At 38.4% G+C, this 23,011-nt stretch overlaps 1 protein-coding gene across 1 annotated transcript; it reads left to right on the top strand.

Annotated features, from left to right (window-relative positions):
• Positions 1-7,616: 7,616 nt before the first annotated feature.
• On the top strand, positions 7,617-21,770 carry LOC134540859 (golgin subfamily A member 7). Its single transcript, XM_063383868.1, has 5 exons — positions 7,617-7,902; positions 10,294-10,449; positions 11,704-11,856; positions 13,618-13,719; positions 15,025-21,770. Exons 1-5 carry the CDS (start codon positions 7,894-7,896, stop codon positions 15,067-15,069), a joined length of 465 nt encoding a protein of 154 aa, XP_063239938.1. The 5' UTR covers positions 7,617-7,893; the 3' UTR covers positions 15,070-21,770.
• The last annotated feature ends 1,241 nt before the right edge of the window (positions 21,771-23,011 follow it).

Below are 23,011 nucleotides of genomic sequence, written 5' to 3'. Positions count from 1 at the left end.
ATACACCTACCCATCCACCCACACCCAACCCACGCCCTCTTACAGGGCAAGTAAAATAATATCGGAAATAGGCTATTTCCCTGGTAAAGCTACATAAAAATGATTTCAAGGCTTTCATAAATTAATATTCTGAAATTTTTTCACTTAACCAGCTCATTACAGTATTTCTAAATCATTTCTTAGTCATTGAAGCAGTTAAAATATAGGTCTAATTTCACAACTACTTAATCAGTAAAACTTAAACAGCAAACGTAAATCGTTGTAAAGTAACGTATAACAAATATTCCGTATACTAAGTGTAAACAAATATACACATAAAACAAACAAAACACAAATCTGTTTAAAGAAAGTCAGTATCTAGGCCTATTCATAGGGCCATGCACATTTCGCGAAAAGATTCCGAGACTAGCTGAAAGTTTAAAAAAAAAAAAAAAAAAAAAAAAAAAAAAAAAAAAAAAAAAAAAAAAAAAAAAAAAAAAAAAAACTGTAGCATCGTCTGTGTTTCGTGATTGGGCGAGTTTCTTTCAGGTGCATGTCGATTGTTAAAAAGCCAATCGCAGTAATTCATTGCGGCAGCAAATGCGTCCTGAGTGGCTCAGCCGAACAAGGCAACTACTTCTCTCGCAGACCGGCCGCCAATCACAAGGAAGAAACCTCTGGTGCAGGTGTAGGTAGATTGTTTCAGTCTAATAGGCGTTCAGATTTATACGCGAAAAATGCCTGCCCCTGCGTATTCGCGTCAAAAATAAATAAATGACACCAGAAATCTTCTGTTCCCGGAGACGCGATCGCCCCGAGAGTGAAAAACCGCACGATCAGGTCCGCAGCGCTGACGGATGCTGGCTGTGGTCTCGCCGGGAGCGTGGCTACGCGAGCGTGGCTTACTTGAGCGTGGCTACGGGAGCGTGAAGAAGGTCCGGTAAGACCTCGCCGACCGCAGGACGAGCGGCGGTGGACGCAGCGACGGCAGGAGACCAGAGAGAGGCGCGCCTCTGTGGTTCCCCGTGGGCGCCTCCATGGGCCCCGTGAGAAACTACAACACCGCTAGCTGAAGCACCCGTCGTCGCCTGGGCCGGACACGTCAATGTACAAGGAACATCGTTTTTTTGACGTGACAACGTCTAATAAATCGATGAACGCCGGCTGCACGCAGGAAAAAAGTGTCCCGTTACGCACATTGTCCCGTTACGCGGTGTCCCGTTACGCGCATTGTTCCGTTACGCTGTGTCCCGTTACGCCCATGGTTCCGTTACGCTGTGTTCCGTTACGCTCATTGTTCCGTTACGCTGTGTCCCGTTACGCTCATTGTTCCGTTACCTGTGTCCCGTTACGCTCATTGTTCCGATACGCTGTGTTCCTTTACGCTGTCGGCGAGTGCAGTAATAATAGGTTATGTTACAATTGACTAAAAAATTACGGTGATTCATGTAATTGCTGATAGATATTTGATTACAGCTTATTTATATGAAAACTTGTTCATAATTATATTTAAACTTTATAGCCAAACGCCAGTTTTTGAACTGTTTCGTCGACTGTTTATAAAGTAAAGTGAAAAGTTAATGTGGTTTTCATTGCTTATTGCAACAACAATTTCGGCAATAAAGGTTAATTATTTTGACGAGATAACGTCTTATAAATCGATGAACGCCAGCTGCACGCACGAAAAAGCATGACTCATTGTCACGTTCCGCCTGAGGCCGAGCGTGCAAGAACCGGCCAACCACCGTGCGAGAAAATCTTCTATAACATCAAACAGGTCTAGGCGGGCTTTTTTAAACTAATTGTTCGTGATTAGATTTCAACAAATTATTTAAATTAAATTTGCAACCACTGTAAATAATATTTTGAAAATTAAAAAAGTATGCAATTTTTCATCAATGTTTTCTTATGACGTTATCAAGTAAAATTATCGTCCGTAAACCGACTTTACTGACAACCCCCTTTTTCCCTAACTTAACTAAAACTAAGTGTGTTTGGGAGGGGTCTGGGTTAGGGAAAGGCTCTATGTGCATCACAGGCCGAAGCATATACGCAGGGTTTAAGCCATGCAGGAGAGGAAGCATGCATCATGTGCTAGGAGGGGGATTGGCCAGCCATAGCAACGTTTTAGCCATGACTAGCTCCCCTCACTGACTTTATTAGACTAAAAACTAGATAAGTTGGACCCAGGTAAAACCTGCATAGACGCAGGGAAAACCCTGGGCACTTACTTGCGGGATGTAAAAATTTCATGCATTATTGACAAGCAGGTTGGTTACTGGAAACAGAAGGATGGTTCCGGAAGAAGAGTTGGACAGAGTAGAAATAAACTACTAAGCAATGGGTTGGAACTTGGACGTGGTTGTCCGCATTGCACCGGGTGTAGGAACATCACCACCGAGTTTCAAGTCTCTCTTGAGACAATACACATGAAAACCGGGAAAATTTTTTGAATTTTTAAAGTCCCGCCGATTGCTCAAACACTACGCATCAGCGAAAAAAAAATTGGCTGTCTGTAAAGTCGGTTTACGAACGATAGTTTAACGTGACGTCATAACAAAACATTGATGAAATGATTGCATACTTTATGAATAAAATTGAATCATCTTTATTTTAATGATAAAAGAATAAATACTTGAAATTATACTAGTAATCAGTTTTTTAAAATGCAAGAATAACTAACCTTTATTGCAGAAATTGTTGTTGTAATAAGCAAAGAAAACCACATTAACTTTTCACTTCACTGTATAAACAGTCGAGTGGAAGAGAGATAGATGCGGCGCAAGCGTACAATGAGCGTAACGGGACACGGCGTAACGGGACACTTTTTCGTGCGTGCAGCCGGCGTTCATCGATTTATTAGACGTTGTCACGTCAAAAGGGACGTCAATTTTCAGCTTCGTTTTGCGGGAAGGCCGGTTTCACCCGCTAGGCAAGACCACGCGACGGACGCACCAAACGACAGGACGTTACGAATTCAAGGCAACGCCATCTATTGACGGTGTTCTAAACTAAACTGTTATCAGCGCCTTCTAGTTCGCTAGCAGCCGCGAGATTCACTAAGCACATGTGTTTCGCCAAGGAGAAGGGTAGGAAGTTGCCAGATCTTATCATATGAACGGGTGGCGAACTTAGAGAAATGACACAAAACACGAAAGTTTATGTGCCTATTACCTCCTTCCTATGATTTCATTTCTTTGACGTGACAACGTCTAATAAATCGATGAACGCCGGCTGCACGCACGAAAAAGTGTCCCGTTACGCACATTGTCCCGTTACGCCGTGTCCCGTTACGCTCATTGTACGCTTGCGCCGGATCTATCTCTCTTCCACTCGATTGAAACAACCATCGATTTGACTTTTTCAAGGCACATTATTAAACTTGAAACACTCCCATTTGTTTCCTACTTTTCCTATCATCGTCCTATCCTTAAAAGAATAACACAGATTGGAAGAAGTTCAATAGCAAACATGTATAAAAGTTATAGTTAAAATAATGTCTTCGTTAAAGTAATAAACATGTTTGAATTAATGAGTGCAAATAAAAGTAAATTTGTCAATTTAATTGTAGATTTAATTTCACTCCTTCTTTGTATCCATAGAAAATAGTGATAATTCAATAAAAAATATTCAATTTTATTCATAAAAGTATGAAATCATTTCATCAATGTTTTGTTATGACGTTTTCACGTTAAACTATCGTCCGTTAACCGACTTTACAGACAACCAATTTTTTTTTAAAGATTAATTTACACTATTCTCTCTCTCAGGGATCCAATTTCGTAATTATATGTAGTAGTCTATGTCACTCTCCGGCCCATAAACTATCTATCTACAGAAACTCATGTCGACCCGTTGCTCCGTTGCTGAGTACAAGAAGGACAAACAAACACATTTCCGCATTTATACTATTAGTGGGGATTATATTATTATAAGTAGGATTAAATCCTCGCAGAGTGACGTTTTTCATGTTTGACATCTTAGTTCTCGGTAGGCGGCAGTTCGTAGGAGCAATTTCGTGTGGCGGGAATGGTAGTCGCATTTAACGGAAATATGTGACCACAGTGCTGCCATCTGTGGCGGATGGCGCGAACCAAAATTCAAAAACCCAAAGGGAATCTTTAAAGTATTTACCGTTTAATGAATTCTTACAAGATGGACGGCATTGTATGAAAATTCATTTCGCTTGTATTGGAGCCGTTTCATTATTTAGTTTAAAATTTCGTTCTGCAAATCGAATGATTCAATTGTCGATGTAGCTGCTCCGGCAGGGAAATCTAGCGGCGGATTGCGGAAACTACGAGCAATTCGCGTCTATAAATTTTGTTGAAACACAGTTTTTTTTATACTTATCACACTCGGGATTACTTTAAAAAATTCTACGTTAAATTTTGTGTCCGAGTTTCGTATTAAAAGTTTATTTGTAACATGAGTACACGTGAATTTGCTCGTTACCATGGTTAGATGTTACACATAGCTGAAAGGTTCACGCACAATTATTTACTCAACTGGGATAAGGTTCGTTCATCTATATTCGATTAATGCACCAATTATTTTTCTTAAGTGAGAAATGTCTGCCATGTTCTTTCGGATGAATATTCATACAGTAAGCTGTAATCGAAATTTCCAAATAGCGCCGAAACATAATACAATCCTCTGAAAACATTCTTTTTGAGAGATTCAATGAAAACTATACACAATAAAAACATTTTAATGTTGAAGGAAAAGTTTGAACTACAACATTAATAAATGTACACAAAAATTAAAAATTTAATTCAAGTAACATTTTACCCTTGAATCATAAATAATCTTTGAAGCAGCCAAAACCATGTTGTAATTTGTCAGTGTTATCCAAACTCTGTAATTTATTTTTTAAAATTACGAATATTATATATATATATATATATATATATATATATATATATATATATATAATTTCTAGGAATATAAATCATACTATTTTTCAATTTTATATTAAACAGATTGAACAACATTAAAAAAAGTGTATCGTATAATTTATTATTAGCTAAATCAAAGTCGTAATCGGAATATTTTGTGGGTAAGGGGGGGGGGGGGGGGAAGAGAGATTTTCATTCTCTCCCGAAGTGGAAAAAATTAATAAAACAGAAAAAAAAAAGATGTTAAAAATATTCTGAAAAATTTATTAATATGTTGGTCGTTGGTACTGAAACACTTTGAAAAAAAATTATAAAATAGTGACACTGCATCAATGAGAAGTATTAAAGGCATTAGCTAAGAAAGCAAATGTAGCAACAACATGAAATAAGTTGTATCCAGAATAATCCCCCTCCCCCTTATTTTTTTTTTGTGCTGGATATGCCCTTGAGCCGAAATGTATCACAGCAATGTTTAAGAATGTAAAAATAAAAAAAAATGACAAGAGGAGAGCATAGACTTCATGAGTAGGTACTTTCCTATTAACTAGATAAGAATCTAATGATTTTTTTCCATAAAGTGTTGAATTTTGTTACAACTATTTCACTATGTAACATTTCGTTCCGCTAAAAAAATATTGTTCGTGCTGGAAGAAGGTAAACAAACTAAATGGCTGATTTAAATCATTACTTTAGACATACAGCATTGCAGGTTTTCACTGTCTGTCACAGAGAAAACCCGAAGAACAGACAATGGAAAATTAATACACACACAGAAAACAAAGCCAAAATCAACCGATGCCAAATGTTTAATGCATAGACAGCACAAAGAATTCGGCGGAAGGAATTAGAACAATACCATAGCACAGACGAACAGAGTGGCTGACAACGGCAAGACAGTTGCGAAAATAACAGTAAATTCAGACAATCAACAACTCTCGACAACACAGGAAAAAAAAGGCCCAACAATGAAACAAAAATCAGATAATCGGGGGAATACAACGAAAATACACCAACGTACAGGTGACCTAGCAATAATATAAAAAAAAGCGTGTACTATGTACGCGCGTTAAAATATTTTCTTACTTGATCCTCGGAAATTGAGAAGAATCATTGTTGTATTAGGCAGTGAATTTTTTTGGCTCTGGTTTCCTGTAGTGATTCATTCTCCCGTTTCACTTGTGTCCAAATTCTATCGATGCCTCGTCCGAAATCCTCCTTCACAGTCTTTTGGTAAAACGCATATCATAAAATAGGATGGTCTCCTATAGTCAAAATTTCCCGCACTTTGCAAAGGCTCTGTGCCTCGCTGTGTGGCAACTCACACAGCAGTGAGCACTCCACTGAGTTGCCTATAATCTAGTGGAAGACAAAGATACCCTCAATATGGGTTTGACTAATAAGTGCTCGGTGACACAGGTTGACCTTGACTCCATTTTACATTGGCAGACATCAGCGCTTAGATTCTTACAGCTGTAAGCTGTCACCTGTAACTTTATTACTTTACCGCCTGTCTTGTCTTTAGTTAGCCTTTGGTGGCAGAACAACCGCCGTACATCAGTGCTTGTGAAGTTGCCGGCAGTTTTGATCTAAGGTGTAATAAATGTAGACTTCTTCCATGTAATCACACATGAAAGGACATAAACAGCGTGTCCTCACTCGTGGGGGAAGAGGAGTGCCAAGCCAGACTATGAAAGATTGTTCTGGTTAGTTCCCGCCTTAAAAGTTCGTTGGCTCCGTGCGAGTATATATATATTCCCTAAGAGAGTCGTTTAAGACAATAGGTTGACTGGCAGCCTAGCGGGAAACAATACAAAGTCGCTCCTGAAAAATCAGCACTCTCCAAACCCCATGCGGACATAAATCAAAACGCCCAACCCCCACATGATAGACTCTTCCTAATCTGTCCCACTTTTCTTCCTGAACCATCCCTCTGTTTCCTGTAACCAAGCTGCTTGTAATTATTGCTTGAAATTTTGCATCCCGCACGTAGGTGCTCAGGGTTTTCCCTGTGTCTATGAAGGTTTTACCTGGGTCCAACTTATCTAATTTTTAGCCTAAAGTTAAGAAGCGAGGGAAGTTAGTCATGGCGACAATTGCTGCCATGGCCTGCGAATCACATCTTAGCACATGATACATGTTATCCTTCATGCATGCCTTGAACCCAGCATGAGTAGATCATAAAGGATTCGGCCTGTGATGCACTTAGAGTCTCCACCTAACCTAGAACCCTCCCAAACAACTTAGTTTTAAATTTAGGTTAAGAAAAAAAAATCGTTTAAGACAGAGTACTACCCTCTCGCTGCCCGAAGACGACCGCACCGTTACTGTCTTTAGCACCGTCACGCTGCCTGAAACCACAGAAGTCGATAAGTGCGGAGAAAATATCGGTGTGGATATAAGACATATCTATTTTTCTTGGGAACAGACTTTGATTACGACCACTTTTGCTTCTCAGAATACGAGTTCAAGGCATTACTTTTTTTCTTCTTCTTTACACTAATTGGAACCTCTTTCTGTCAAACTCCTATTACTACCTTATCACTCTAATACAAAATATATTCTCGAAAATTATTTATTATGCGTTTACATAAAATATCTAACAAATAATTTGTAAGTGCGCTAAGTAGAGATAAATGATTTTCTTACTCTACCTAAATAAATTTAAGGGCACCAAGTTCAAAATGGACAGGTTGTGAGAACACTGTCAAACATATACGGTTTTGTCATGTTGGTTAGCCTAAATGAGAGACGTTTTGATTTCAACAGTTGTCGTAGCAATCAAAACAAGTGTCAATTTGTTCGAGCAGAAAGCTTATAATTGGAATAGTATTATATTATGTTTATAATTTATACTGTGGACATTAAAATTGGTTAATAAGTTTAAACTTCATCGCTGACAAATGCAACGTATTTGAGGTTAAAAAAAAAATATACGGTCTAGAGGTCACAGACCATTTTTGAGTTGTAGCTGATTACAGACGGCATCAAAATTTGTCTCAAAAAGGGAAAGAAGGCCATGCCTATGGTAAGTTTTAAAGGATTATCTTGTAACATTTCGAAGTGTTTTCTTTACCATTTTCTGACATACCCTTGTCCTTACTCAATCATATATTTTCTAGTATACACAATATCACACTATGAACCACACACCACAGAAAGGTACTATAAAGTCTGCTATTTTGTTCCACAAATTACAATATAGGACCTTGCTACAAAAGGGAGGTAGCTCTTGGTTTTCAACTTTAAAGAAATAAAAAATGGAGCCCTCCAATATTTTAACATGAATTATTAATAGGATGCAAGTATCACACTGTTGAAACTTAGTTGCAGATCAATATAAAAACTCTACCTTGTATTGATTTTTTTTACATATTTTACGTTTACCTCATGGGTAATATTTTCGCGTTGCAGCTTTTTTCCCCCATTAATGAAATAATTAAATTCCGGAAATACTTTTTTCAATCACTTAAGAAATTCCTCTATTTACTCTGAAAAATGTGAAATCATAGTTTATAGCTTACATTACAATACATGTGTATTAATGCTTGCACCGCAATTTTTTGCTTTCCGATGAAGGTCTGTGTATGTTTCAGAGAACTTTAGTGAAATCGTGACAATGGTCGATTATGATAGCTACATTAAAAATACTTTAAAATCTTTATGGATGGTTGGTTAGGTTAGTCCTATAGCTATGGTTGCTGTAGTTGCTTACGAATTACCACGTAGCATAACTACCAGTCCACGCTAGTTCATTCCGAGGCTCGAATAGTTCAGAAGTTTGTCAAAGGTCACCGAAGTTTGCAGCTCAGACGAGAAACCCAATATCACATGTGGTAGAATAAAGACGCGCATGAAATATGTCCCTATCGTTTTTCATGGACTTTGGTGACTGAGAAATCAGAGAATCCTTGAGTCACATTAAAAAATACTCTAAAGAGAGTGGATGGTTGATTATGTTAGGTTAGCTACATTCAAAATTACTGTGAAATTGTGTGAATGGTTGGTTAGGTCTCAAATTGGGAATTCCTATAAAAATAATTTATAGTATTTTTAATTTAGCTATACTAAACATAACCAACCGTCCGCAAACCTTTTTAAGGTAGTCCATGCTACACTCATCTCTTTGCCCTTCGTCATCATCACAGTTGACCTCGTCATCAACGAGATGCTAAGCCATATTTAATTCACTCTTGCTATCAGCTACATAAATTCTGAACCAAAAATACAACCGCTCTGTAATTTGTTACTGTTCTGTGTGTGGCAAAATCATTTATATATATACTTATACCTATGTTAAGCAGTCGTGGATGATTGTGGATAAACGTACAATTTTTTTAAATTCAACTTTCTTTACTTGGGCAAGTTCAGGGTTTGTCTTACACTTAACCACACAAGTCTTGACAAAGTAGGTTCATGTAAGATAAACTGGCAATTACTTACCAACACAATTTGTGTGTCTGTGTGTATATGTACAGTGGTGCAACAACAGGGGGGGGGGGGCAAGGGTATTTTGCCCCTCCTCTGAAACCTTGAAGTGGGGGCAAACGGGGGCAAAGAAAGTGCTGTGTAATCAATTTTAGATAATAAAACTGCTTAAATAGCATAATTTTCCACCTTGAAATACAAATTTTCCCGGACCCCCCGCTTCAGCAGGGGGGGATAGACGATTCCTTATAAAAAGGTATATTGCACCCTCTTTGGAAATTTAGTTGTTGCGCCCCTGTATATGTAGGATGTGTGTATGTGTGTATGTATGTGTGTGTGTGTATATATATATATATGTATTTTTTTTTTCCAAACCCCCAAACTACTGCCAAAATGCCAGCTTGCTTTTCTCCCGTTAGCTGTTGCTCCAAGTGTACCTCACGTAATTGAACACTTGTGCTCGCGCGCTTCGGCATGCGCACGACCGTACTTGCCGCGTGCCGCACACTCGTGACCGCGGCGGCGAGATGCTGTAAGGTACAGCCGTGGCGGGGGGACTGTACGGGCGAGGGGCGTGCGTGTGTCCAGTGCCGGTGCAAGGTAAATTGGGCGCCCCAGGCGAAAAACCTTAATTCCCCCCCCCCTCTCCCCCCCCGGCCGGAGCCGGACACCCCAAAAAAAAAATTTCCATTCCTCAAAATACATGGCACGTAAGCCTAAGATTTTGTCAACAATCAAATGTAATCAGGGTTTTTACTTTTTTACTTATTACAAATCATAAACAGGTCACCGTGGACTTTAAATAATTACTTATATCAATATGAACATTCCAAACTGTTACAAAGATCCATTTTCGTCTAGTTTCGATAATCGTCAAGCATGTTGTAACAGCTATTGTGTGTCGTGCTGCGCCGCCCCCATCGGCCACTTGGCTGCCCTGGGGCGGTCGCCTGGTTCGCCTGTACGAGTGCGCGTGCGTGTGTGTGCGCAGAACCACACGAGCAGCAGCACGCCGCTGGAGGACATGTCCTCCGGCCGGGCGGCGGGCGGGGGCGGCCAGTGCCTCAAGGTGTTCGTGCAGCGCGACTACAGCGAGGGCACGCTCGTCAGGTTCCAGACGCGCTTCCCGCCCGAGCTGGAGGACCGGGTGAGCACTGCCCTTCCCCCTTCCCTCCCTCGGCGGTCCTCGTCGCCGCACATCAGGAGGGAATAGCCACCTCCTTGCTTGCCGCTTGCTTTCAAATTATTTCCCCCCTTTGCTTTTGTTGGTGGGAATAATATATATCTTTAGGATTTCTTAGAATTTGGGGGATATATCGCGGGTGCGTGGGAAAAAGGGGACATATGTCAAAATTACTTAAATTGAGATATCAAACATTCGAAGTTCTTCCAAGTATGCAAGATCGGTAATTGATCATTCCAAAAGTTCAGTGCCACAGGACAACACACAAGGGTGCTGGACTTAACCCGTTTTTGGACCAATTTGTAGAGCTTTTTCTCCTTTATTCCATACCATAAAAAAACAATTCTTGCCAATATTTAACTTATCCCCTTATTCCCGCGCACCCGCGATATATATATGTATGTATGTATGTTTATGTATTTATATACACACATATATGTGTCTACACATATAATTCAAAGATATATATATAAAAAAAAGGGGGCGGGGGGAAATAACCGAAATCGTAATGTTGCACATGATGTACTGTTAGCACCAGTTTTCGTCGCCAGGGAGCTGAGGACCTCACCCCGAAAATGACGAGTGCGGTTTTTTCCGGCAGCTCTGCGTGCGAGTATCTTAAAGTGAACTTGTGACACGGTAAAATTGCTGAAACTTGCAATTTGTTTTGTATTTTTACTCTGATGCAAGAACTCAACCGAAACCTTCACAGCCGCACGTCGTTCGTGAGGATCGGTAATTTTTTTCGTGTTACGAGTGCACTAAATACACAACACACGGAGAATTGCCGGAGAAACCACGCTCGTTGTTTTTCGGGCGAAGTCACTTGGCAGACCGACCCTGAAGAGGCAGATTCGTCAGGGAGTAGAAAAAGAGAGGCGTGAAAATGCTAAAATAAATGGACGGTCTCCGGGTAAAAAGGTAACAAGTCACATTTTGGTGATTTTTTAGAGAACAAGTCACTAAACTCTTAAGTATACTTAGAACATGTAATGCATTTTTAATCATTGGCAACTATGTTGGTAAATATGTTGGTGAATAAAAGAATAATGCATGAAAAATTAATTTAAGTATTTAAATTCAATTTTTATCTAAGAGTTTTTTTTTGTTTCTCCTGCAAAAAGTGAATTCTTGACTTGTTACCTTCTACCCGGGGACCGTCCGAATGGAAACGTGGTGGAGGTTCAACCCCCCGCGCCGCGTCCCTCTGTCCGCCAGATCGAGCGGCAGGCCTTCGAGTACACGGTGAACCAGCTAAACGCCATCTACTCCGAGGCGGAGAAGGCCGGGTTCAGCACGTACTGCGAGGGCTGCCTGGCGTGCCTCACCGCGTACCTCGTCTACCTCTGCACGGAGACGCACTACGAGAAGGTACCCGCGCGCGCCGGCCGTTGACGTCCCCGCACGTTACACTTAGGTTCCGCCCGTGTCCTGAGGGACTGTCCCGGGAGTCTCCCGTCTTTGGTTCGCTAATAATTAGAGGCCAAAATAGGGGTTGTCTGTAAAGTCGGTTTACGGACGATAATTTTAAGTGATAACGTCATAAGAAAACATTGATGAAAAATACACTGTCAGAACAATGTCTGCCGGGTTCTGCCAGTCATATTAATTAGTTTGCTCACTTGACATTCAAATTAAGAAGACAATCACTGTCTACATCTGATTTCGAAGAAATTCCCCTTTCACCCTGTGCTCAGTCAGAGCAATGCCGGGTACTGCAGCTAGTTTATAACTACCCTGTGATACGAACAATTTGTAAGAAAATCTTATTCAAAATTCTTAGAAAACGTATGAACTGAAAATGGCTCAACTGCTGTATGCAGACATTTTGTATTGTTTCTTTGATACCTTGAGGCCGGGGGCCCAGATCTGTAGGACTCGCAGTAGGCCCCGCGCGGCCCAATAGTTTTGCACGTGGGAACTGATGCAAGTCATCGCTGAACGGGTGCTTGTATGTTGTATGCTGCCCATACGTTGGCCTGCATGCACGCGATAAGCAGAAAGAAAACGGTAAAATATACGGAAAGCTTTCAGTGAAACACAGTTTATGATGTTTACGTTTTGTCAACGCCGTTCCACATTTCACGATTTTGCGAGGCCAAGTGGGCCCCCTCAGTGAGGGGTTTCTTAATTCCAGGCGGCCACCCCCCCCCCTCCCTCCCTCTCCGGGATGATGGCCCTTGCCTCCAGGGAAATCCGCGTGCAAGAGAGAAAGGCGCAAACACGTGACTTGAGTCTCCATTGCAAAAAAAAAAGGTGTTTTGCCATCCTGACTATGCACAGTAGAACCCTGTTATAATGTTTTTCAAGGGGGAAAAAGAAAAAAAAAAACATTATAAGCAGGAAACACTAATTTAGAATTGATAGTATTTTAAATGTTTACTGATGGACTCATTAAGCTAAGTAAATTAATTTCACGTTAAAAGGAATATATCCCAATATGAATTCCTATATTTTTAACCTACTTGTTAAACTCCGTACATTCACAAAAAAAAAACCTACATCATATTTGTGAAACAATTGAATTTTAGTTTATAACACTTAGTATGAAATTTATTACTGAATATTGTAAAACTACCTAAGAACATGCGTCATAAAACAGGATTAATAAGCAAAGGAAATATTTACTATTTGTTATTGTTTCCTTAGGTGAAGATGCCAATAGACACGACACTGCAAACTTGAGTGTAGGGTACTGTATTCGATATTGTATCGAATACTACAGAGCACAGGGTTAGTTAATTAGCCAGTGCTCTGGCGCACTTCCATTTTGTTTTCACACAAAAACCTATTTGAACAATCTATATCTATGATTCTATGGTATAACTGTAAACATAAACGTAATTATTATGTGTTGATATTGTTTAATTTAATTGGTTGAATAATGGTTAGAATAGTTACATTTATAAAACCGTTTGCGCTACATACTGGATTCAGAAAGCAAACATTATAAGCGGGAACAGCATAATTCGTGAAATATTATAAACGGGAAATATGGGGAAATTGTCAGGACTTAAAAAATATGGCATTATAAGCGGGAACATTATGACCGGGTTTCACTGTACATCCAAACAGCCCAGATCATTAAGTATTGTTCTTACTTTATGAAACAAAACAAATTTTTTTTTTCAGTGTCTGCGCAAGGTGGCCAGGTTCGTGGTGGAGCAGAACGAGAGAGTCTACGCGCCCAGAGGACTGCTCATCACCGACCCCACGGAACGAGGCCTGAGAGTCGTATCCTTTGCAGCCGTGCCGTGCGGTACCGTCAGTTGCCGCTGTAGACGGGGTTTCCAGACGAAATGCGTACTTTCGTGGCTGTGGGGGCATGGGTTGGCAGACTACTTTAACAGCTGTGACACATTTCTTTCTGGTGGTGCTTATGGGTGTATGTTCAGTTACAGGTCAATGTTTTGTTTATACGTTTAAAATGGTTAAACTGGCAAAGTTGAATTTATCACATTTTTGTGCAGTTTGGATAAAGAGAACCAAATTGAATAAATAACTGAAATTTTTTGGATTTAAAGGCAATGCTGGTAGATACTGCGTGGTATGGTTTAAAATTATTTCAGAAAACTTTGATTAATTTTACGTAGTCTTTTAAAATCATAAAAATCCTCTTTGATTTTGAAAGGCCAGGTAAAATAAAAATAAAAAAAATTTTCCTGCAAGAAATTAAATCATATCACATTGCAGCCAGTAAATTTGACTTTAAACCTAAACAAATTTCAGTTTTATATTCCAACTCATTCTCCTTATCCATACTGCACAAAAATGTTAAAAATGCAACTTTGCCAGCAAATCATGCAAAAAAAAGTATGCATTAGAATTTTTTTTCCCTTTCATTTTGTGAATGTTCAGCCAAACAAAAAGCCCGCAGATTTGACCGTGTGGAACGTAAAAATAAAATAATAACTTGGAACAGGACGTACATCCTTAAGCTTCCTGCTATGTGGCATATATACATACATGTTGCACTGTTTTAATTTAATTTTATTGTAAATGAGTCCCAATTTATTTGTCTATTGGTGACAAATAATAAAAAAAAAAAAATAATGCGTGCAGTCCCTCTGCGCGGAAGAAGTGAAACTTCACTGTTTACTTCGCTGCATAGCAAGAATACCACGCGCATGTGCTTGGGATCTACCGACTCACTCTCTTTCTCTCTCCTACTTTCTACCTTTGTGTATCTTTCTTTCTCTCTCCCTCTTGCGTTGGAATATTGGGCGCTACTCGTTGCTAACGCTCGCGCCGGCCTGTAACAGGTATACTACGCGCATGCGTTCGAGTGCCGCACATTCACTCTCGCTCTGTCTCTTTCTATTCCCCCCTCCCCGGGAGCGTTGAACGTTTTAACGCAACAGTGCTTTCTCCACGGTAGCGTTAAACGTTTAACGCAACCTTGTTGGAAGTCGCATTAGAAGTTTCACTTCAGAAAAAAATTGTTTTGAAATGTTAAATTGAATAACAAATAGTAACGTCAGGTTCGGTTAATGCTTTGGCGTAGCGCCTCCGCATGTTGTCCTTGACTACTCGCCGCAGATAGAGATATCCGTGCTGAACGAGCCCGCGGCCACGCGGACGTGACTCTCCCTCTCGGAGTCCACGGAAGAGTTCTTCATGTGACTGTGTGTGTGTGTTTGCGTGTCGTGTCCGCCGACGGGACCCTCCCTGCGCCCGCAATTCCGCGCCAGAGCGAAGCATCGAGCCAGCACCAACCCCGGTTCGACAAGAAACCAAGAAGTCTCCTTCCAGCGCGGCCGGCCACATTCGATTTTTCCCAAGAGTACGCGGCATTCTGTCACCCCAAATTTTGAAACGGATACACTGTGGTAAAGAAAAGAAAAAAAAAAATTAAATATTTGTAAGCATAGGATCTACAGTATTTGCAATAATAATAATAAAAAAAGATTGTCGGAATCACGAATTCAACTTTGTTCAATCTATTATACACAGTAGTGACCCCACTGATCCAGAACCCGCCTGTCCGGACATCAGGTCAATCCGGATGGAATCGGGAAAGAAAGAAAAACTGTACGAAGTTTGATCAAAAAAATACGGTCAATTTTAGTTACAAACAAAGTAATAAGCTTGCATCAAATTGGAACTGAACTATTGGTAAATACTCTCCTTGGCTAGCGACGCGCCGCACCTATCCCAATGTTGATTCCATGATTGGAAACATTTCTGGAAGGTTTTCCGAAAGGGTCTTCAGCTGCTCTGTCGGGGCCCCTCTCAGTGTGGGGGATGGTGACAAAACGTTTTCCTTCTAGCACAATATTTTTCTGGTCTTCATATCCCATTACAAATCTTAATGTTAACACGTTGTTTGAAATCCATAATCAGAGATACGGAAATTTTTGCGGATTCACTTAGTCGCAAGTTAAAATGCAAACCTTCACACTCTCGCACTGTGTTCATGATTGGTCCAAATTTATTTGAACACGCCCCTCTACGACCGTGAGCCAACAATATCCAGCTAGAAAAGAAGTAACTTAGGGAAGCCTTCTTTTCACAGACGAGAGAGCCAAACGCCCAATGTTTTTTTTTTGTTCATTGTAAATAAATATGGTGGTGTTGATAAAAGGATACTAATGGTCAATTAGGTTACGTTAGCTACATGATAATTACTTTAAAACATTGTGGACGGTTGATTTGGTTAGGATAGCTACATTAAAGATACGGAAAAAAAAGCATGAACTTCGGGCTTTGGCTCTCTCGTCTGTGAAAAGAAGGCTTCCCAAGTAACTTATCAGGTAGTGTCAGTGAACAAGGATACAAATGTTCTCTCCAAGAAATCAGTCAGTGGAAATTCTACCCAGAGGCCAGACTAATATTTGAAATTTCTGGGGTCTCTATCCATGACTCACGGCAGACATGGTAAACACGACCTCACTCATTCGGCTTCGACTGACTAGTCACTACTTGTTCAAACTTATTAATGGCTGTTTCAACGGAATCACTTCAAATAGGTGCAGAGACAGCAGTTGCTGCCATATAAAAATAAATTCATTGTATTTTTTGATCACACTTTGTACAATTAATAAATTTTGGATTTCAATGAGAAAGATATGTTTTGTTAATCCTACATCAGTTCCTAGGATAAAATCCAAGGTCTACGTACGTATACTGAAATTGAGCTGTGGAAAGTTTTATTGATGAAAAGAAAAAAAAAAATTTACCTATCCAAAACTTATTATGTTCATTTTAAGGTAAATTTAATTCAGTTGAGACTTTTGGTGATCCGGACAAAGTCCAGTCTTATCTAGTCCAGAAGAGAAGGACTCGACTCTACTAGGTTTCCCTCACAATCAAGTTGGGTTGATTGGTGGTGTGTATGATCAAAGATTTTGATTTAAGGTCCATTTTGTCTGTAAATTGAAGATTTTTTTATTAGTGTTTTTAATTCTCATGCATTGTCATTATTCATAAAAATAGTGTAGTATCCACCATGAAACTAAAATATTTTTTAGTACTTATTTCCTCAAAATATTCCTATTTGACTGTCACATGATGCGTAAATACAATAAAATCATTAGTAATAAGCATGTCTAAAACATAACTACTGAGAAAAATGAAAAACAAAAAAAACCACAAATTTGTGAGTACATATTTGAAAAAATGTGCCAACGTCGTTAATGCAAGAACATTTTGCTAATACGGGATGGAAATTCAAACCACATAATAAATTTTTTTTCCAATCCATTTAGGTCACACATTTTGGTGGAAAAAAAACACTTGATGAATTCATCAAAGTAAAAAACAACATTTTTGTGTTTTGAGTTAAGATTTTTTCCAATTGCTGATTGATTTAATTTTTTTTTTGTTAAATTTCAATGCTTTATGGTGTAAGTAACTGTAATCACTTTGCAGGCTAACTAAATCTTTAAATATTGCATGGACTATTTTGATATTTTTTGTCATCTTATGTATAATTCTTTTATTCGTAAACATGCTCTATATTTCGAGTACACAATAAATAATAGCAAAAAAAAAAAATTTCTGCCTTTTGAATGGGAATTTATTTTCCCGCCTAGTAGAAAGATCGCCATGTTTAGTCACTAGGTGTGAATACCAGGCGTGTTGGTTCAGAGAGACACAGCTAGGTCTGGACGTTGCGTGTCTGACAGGTGAGAGCAACTTCTCGAATAAACTGCTGCTTGGCGCGCGGAACACTGTGATAATGGCTTGAGCGTGAGCAAAAGTGTTGATAAACCAGACACTGAGTGAAGTCTGACAAAGATTTGTTCAGTTCGGGCACACACGTGCAGAGCTGCAGGAAAAAAACTACGCAATTTTAAAATTCCCCAAGGTTGAGTGGGGGTCTGTTTACGGAAAAGCATTCAAGAGTTCTCGAGGGTTGAAAAGTAGTTTTGGTTTACGGATTAATTTTTTAAACTATGTTTTTAGAAGAGTTAAAATGGCTAAAAGGCATGTTATCAGAGGAATATTTAGGCATAAAACAACCGGTACAGATTCTTTAAAGCACTTAAGACTTGCATTACAACTTCATCTTCATTTCTCCGCCATATAATGTTATGGTCACCGCTCAGATTTCATAGTTGCCCTATGCACGTCAGAGCGTAGCGTTTAGAGGAGATAACGCGCTAGAAGCAACAGCGAGGGTCGCACTTATCAGCCTGCCTCATTAATAGGGACCGGAAAAATTCGCAGATTCAATGACCTCTAGGAGAGCCTCCATTATTCTCTGCATTTCTCAAGTAAACACGCGTGTTCATTGGGTACTAAATTGTGAGGCGTCTCCACTGGGTAGCTTGTGATTCGACGCTTCTTTGGTCGATAGTCTCTCATTGGCCCAGAGAGCTCCAGTTAAACTGCGAGCCAATAGCAGAACCAGCAGAATTGTACACATGTTTGAATTTCAGCATATCACGAAATGAATCCGCAAATTTTTCCGGTCTCTACTCATTAACACAGACACAACCGGGACTAGGCAGGACCCTGAACTAGCGGAGTTTATGAAACGGGACAGTATCTCAAGAAGAATCCACTGCAAATGGATTGGGCCCAGACATTAGTATAAATTTCAACCTTAATTTTATTCATTGTATAATAATGTTTAATGTTTAGAGCTGAAAGACATATTGGTTCAAGCAATTTTTTTTACATTATAACAGTTTTACTATTGTTTATTTTTAAATAGTTTGGCTTTGTTAATGTATTATGTACAATTCTGCAGGATTCCTGAAGTTAATAGTGATTGGCTGTTGAAAATAGATGTTCTTGTGGAATCATGAGCATTTTTAATTAAATTCATTTAGGTGTAATAATACTGTTAATACTCGCTATGTTGTGGTATTTGAAATTCTTTAATGTGTTGTCGATGCCTTAATGAAGTCAAATTTTCAGTCCAAAAAATCTATAATATGTTTTCTATTGGTTCCTACACTTTCCCCTGAAAAATATTTTAAAAAAAAAATTGTTTGTGATTGTGTGGAAAACTACTCTAAAAACTGGATTCACATATAAAAATGTTCATTCATGTTTAAATAAGCAGAAAATTTTAATTGTGTTATGATCTTATGCTTACAAACAATTGAGTTTAAGGATATATGTTTTTTTTATTAGTCCTGCACATTCCTTTTTTTTTTTTTTTTAGTTTTGTTTTCAACATTTTATATTTGCTATTTGAATTAAAATTATTTTGAGAAGTGTGAGTATTTGTTTCAAGTGTCTCGCTACTGTAATTTTAAAACGTTGATTTACCATCTTCAGCTGTTTTAGCGTATTGTATTGGTGTATTTTATTCATGATTTAGGGTTAATGATTATATTTTGAGTGTACTATTTCTTAGATATTAAGATTAATAATAAAAAAATGAATGTAATTATAGTTTTGATATGTATTTGAAGGTTTATTGAAAATTTTTACCTGATAATTATTTTGGTGAGCAACTTCTGCAGTGCTGTGGTAACGTAAACAGCTACGAAATCTGAATAAAGCAAAATGAAAGATGGTGAAAGGACTCCAGTTTCCATGCGTACCATAATTTAAGGTTATTTAAACATTAAGCATTCCAGCAAATCATTAATGATACAACATTGGCTTGGAAAATATCGTTGTAACAATATGAGGATGAAAAACATGCAAAGAATCTTGCAGTTGTCCGACTCATACGTTTATAGCATTAAGCTGGACTCTCAATGATCCGTCGCATCCGTCCGACAACAATCCGAGCGGTTCACAATGATCCGCATGTCCGTTATATTTTTTTTTTACTTGGATGCTGCCAACAAATATTTAGTCTTATATTTTTGAGCAAATTTATCTTGTAAATTTTTACCTGCTTGTTGATCATGTATGCCAAGCAGCACTTATAAATGATAAAACAAATTCTAAAATAGTTATTTAATTACCTGTGAGTTACTGTGCTCCATTAATTTCTTGTGTGTCTCAGACAATTATTGTTTCAAATATAAAACTTGAAAAGTTTACACAAAGTTAAAACTTAAAAACATAATACTGAAGCAGCTTAAAAACACAAACTAAACAAAAATAACTTTAAAAAATTTGTAAATAAAGACAATGCCCTTCAGCATTTTTGAGGTTATAATTTTGTCTGTGTCGAAAGTTAACGCTTGGCAGTGTTTTTACGGATGGAATTTTTTCAGGCCATCTGATAGGCTGTATGTCACGTGATTGACGGATGGATGGATGAGACGGATCGTTGTTGAGTCCAGCTAAATTCTCGGGTGAGGTTAATCATAATTGTTTTATCATGCCCTACGAAACATAAAGTAGTTCGTAACTTTACATACGATTCAGTTATCTTTGAAAGCCTGTTCCATTAAGAAACATCCAAGTTGGAATCATGATTATCTTGAATGCTACCCCAACTTCACCTGATTTTCGGTCGATAAGGAAGTTGCATATTTTTAGTTTCCTTTGTTCAGTGACAAGCCTAATCGGAGATCTCTGTGTTCGTAATGTTAACTTTCCCAGCCAGGTATTATCACTGTAGTAAAGTCCAGTCTTACCTTTTTTTGTTACGTGCTCTGATGTCATTACCTCGACATACCCTACCAGTTGTGAAGAAGTTTCGCTTCAAACATCACGTTTGTCGAGGCCTGACAGATGCAACCTGTGCACACGTGGGACTTCTTTAACTGCGGCACACCCCTAAACATTTTGAGGGTTTTATCTGGCCAAATTAACAATATTGGTCATGTAATGCTGGGGTAATCCCTCCTGTCTTGTTATCTCACAGCCAGAGTATGAGAAACTTGAAAGATTTCACTATATGTTTTACGATTAAACACACAACTTTGCTGGCTGGAAGACTTTCAACTCACTGTCAGAAAATAAAATCTTTTGAAGAGTATAATTTTAAATTTAGTATCAGCATTCCTTTTTTATTATTTATTTACAAAAAAAAATAATTTCTTCTTCCAAAGGTGAATTAAAAAAAAATACTAATGTGGTTTTTTAGTGAGAACTTGGTAACGATCCATGGAACATGTAAAAACCTTGAATCCTGGCATATATGCAGGAATGGGTGTGATCAGCCAATAATTTAGACCTTTTCTATGTTTAAGTAATGTAAAAATTAATGAGTTAAAGCATTGTCGAGTGATCCCAATGTACAGTTCACACCCATACCTACTGACAATTCAATGTTGGTATTCAAGGTCAATAAAGCAAGTTTTTTTTTATTCAAATTTGGTTTTTACATTTTTATATTAGAACATATAATGTAATGGTGTAATGATGTATATTGAATTTGTTAGTTAATAAAATTGTTGTACTGTTGAGTTTGTTTTGTGTGTTAAAGGAAAAAAAAATTCATTACTGTAAATTATGTTTTATTTTATGTAGTGATAACAGTGTTACAGTGCTTCACACATATTACTTAATTGCAAGTGTACTGACCCAATTATCAATATGGGTTTGTGCAAGTTGGTGAAGTAACGTCAACATTTTTTTTGCATTTATTTACAGAGTAGTGTAGAGAGAGCGTTATTGTCGGGAATATCAGCTAAGTTGTTTATTTGTATTATTATTGTATTTGTTTTATCTGTTTTTATTTTATTTGCCAGTTGAATTCATACCAACCAGTGTTCAGCCAATGCTCCTGCAGAACTTGGCACTTCGAACTTAATCCTTTTGACCACTTTTTTTTTCTTCCACCGTAAGTCTGCAAATTCCAGATTCAAAAGTAAGAAGAGTGAGGTGTTGCGTGTACATAGTTATATCTGTATCATGTGTGTTCATTGTATTTTACTTAGACTTTGTACATATATATGGTATTAAAAAAAAACATACTTTCATACCACTTTATTTTGCGTGTATTGGTCACAGTTTATTTAATTAACCCTTAGAGAGTTCCTTTTACACTCAACTAACGAGAACTGTCTGAAATCCACATCACCAAAATTTTTGTTGTATCGGAAGGCTCTAAAAACATATCGCAAAATGTTTAAACAGACAAACAAACCTCGGTAACTAGCAAATTCATGGGTTTACATGTTGCAAATGGAAATGCTTATGATACCAAACTCTGATCCAGTATTTAACACAGAATTCTTGACAATAATGCAGTGTGTGATAAATTGATGCCAATTGTGTTTTCAAGTACATTTACAGACGCGAATCACACTTAGTTTCCGCACCGGCCGCTAGAATTCGCTGCCGGAGCAGCTACGTTGACTATGAAATCATTCCATTTGCAGAGCGAAATTTTAAACTATATAATGAAATGGCTCCAATAAAAGCGGAAAAGACTTGAAAAATACTAAACCCTGGCTTTGCACCTAATTTTCACCAAGGAATATTATTAAAATACTGTCTATCTTGTTAAAACTCACTGAACAGTTGATACTATAAAGTTGCCCTTTGTGAACTTTGCTTCATGCCATCTGCCACAGATGGCAGTACCGTGGTTGTTGCACATTTCCTGTTCCATGCAACATACGTTCCATTCACGAAAATTCTCTGGCCAGATGCGTATACAGAGAGCCAAGATGTTACACGTAAAAAAAAAAAACCTATCAGAAGTAAGCAACACAGGTTGTAATGAAACAAAAAAAAAGTTAAAGACGGATTCGCTAAATCCAGATATCATTGGTAGGGACACCTGTATTTCGCGAATACATTTTGTGTCAAGGTATTTTACAAAAAACTGTAGCTTTTCTCCTGTGGTTTTTGGCTGAAGTCGGTGAGAGGTGTTGTCCCGCTCTTGACGGGGCCAATGAGAATGTGGTCACCGTACTGCTGCACCCTCACAATTTGCCATGACTCTTAGAAAAAGCTACAGTCTTTTGTGAAATACCTTGACATGAAATGTATTCGCGAAATACAGGTGTCCCTAATCATTGGGCATACGTAGCATGGGACAAAGCAGCATCAGTAGATAAGGCTGCTAGTGGTTTCAAAGCTTGAGGGAAAGCCTACATTTTTTTTTTAGATCTCAATGCAGTTTATAGGCAGTATGTTTGCCATTTCAGATGCCACGAATAAATTTTTGAAGTCCTCCCAAACCACCCAACACCTTTCTATGTTATTGATCAAA

Source organism: Bacillus rossius, chromosome 17, assembly GCF_032445375.1.
Source record: "Bacillus rossius redtenbacheri isolate Brsri chromosome 17, Brsri_v3, whole genome shotgun sequence".
Classification (NCBI taxonomy): Eukaryota; Metazoa; Arthropoda; class Insecta; order Phasmatodea; family Bacillidae; genus Bacillus; species Bacillus rossius.
Note: the sequence above shows the minus strand (reverse complement) of the source record. Positions and strands in the feature narration are given on the sequence as shown.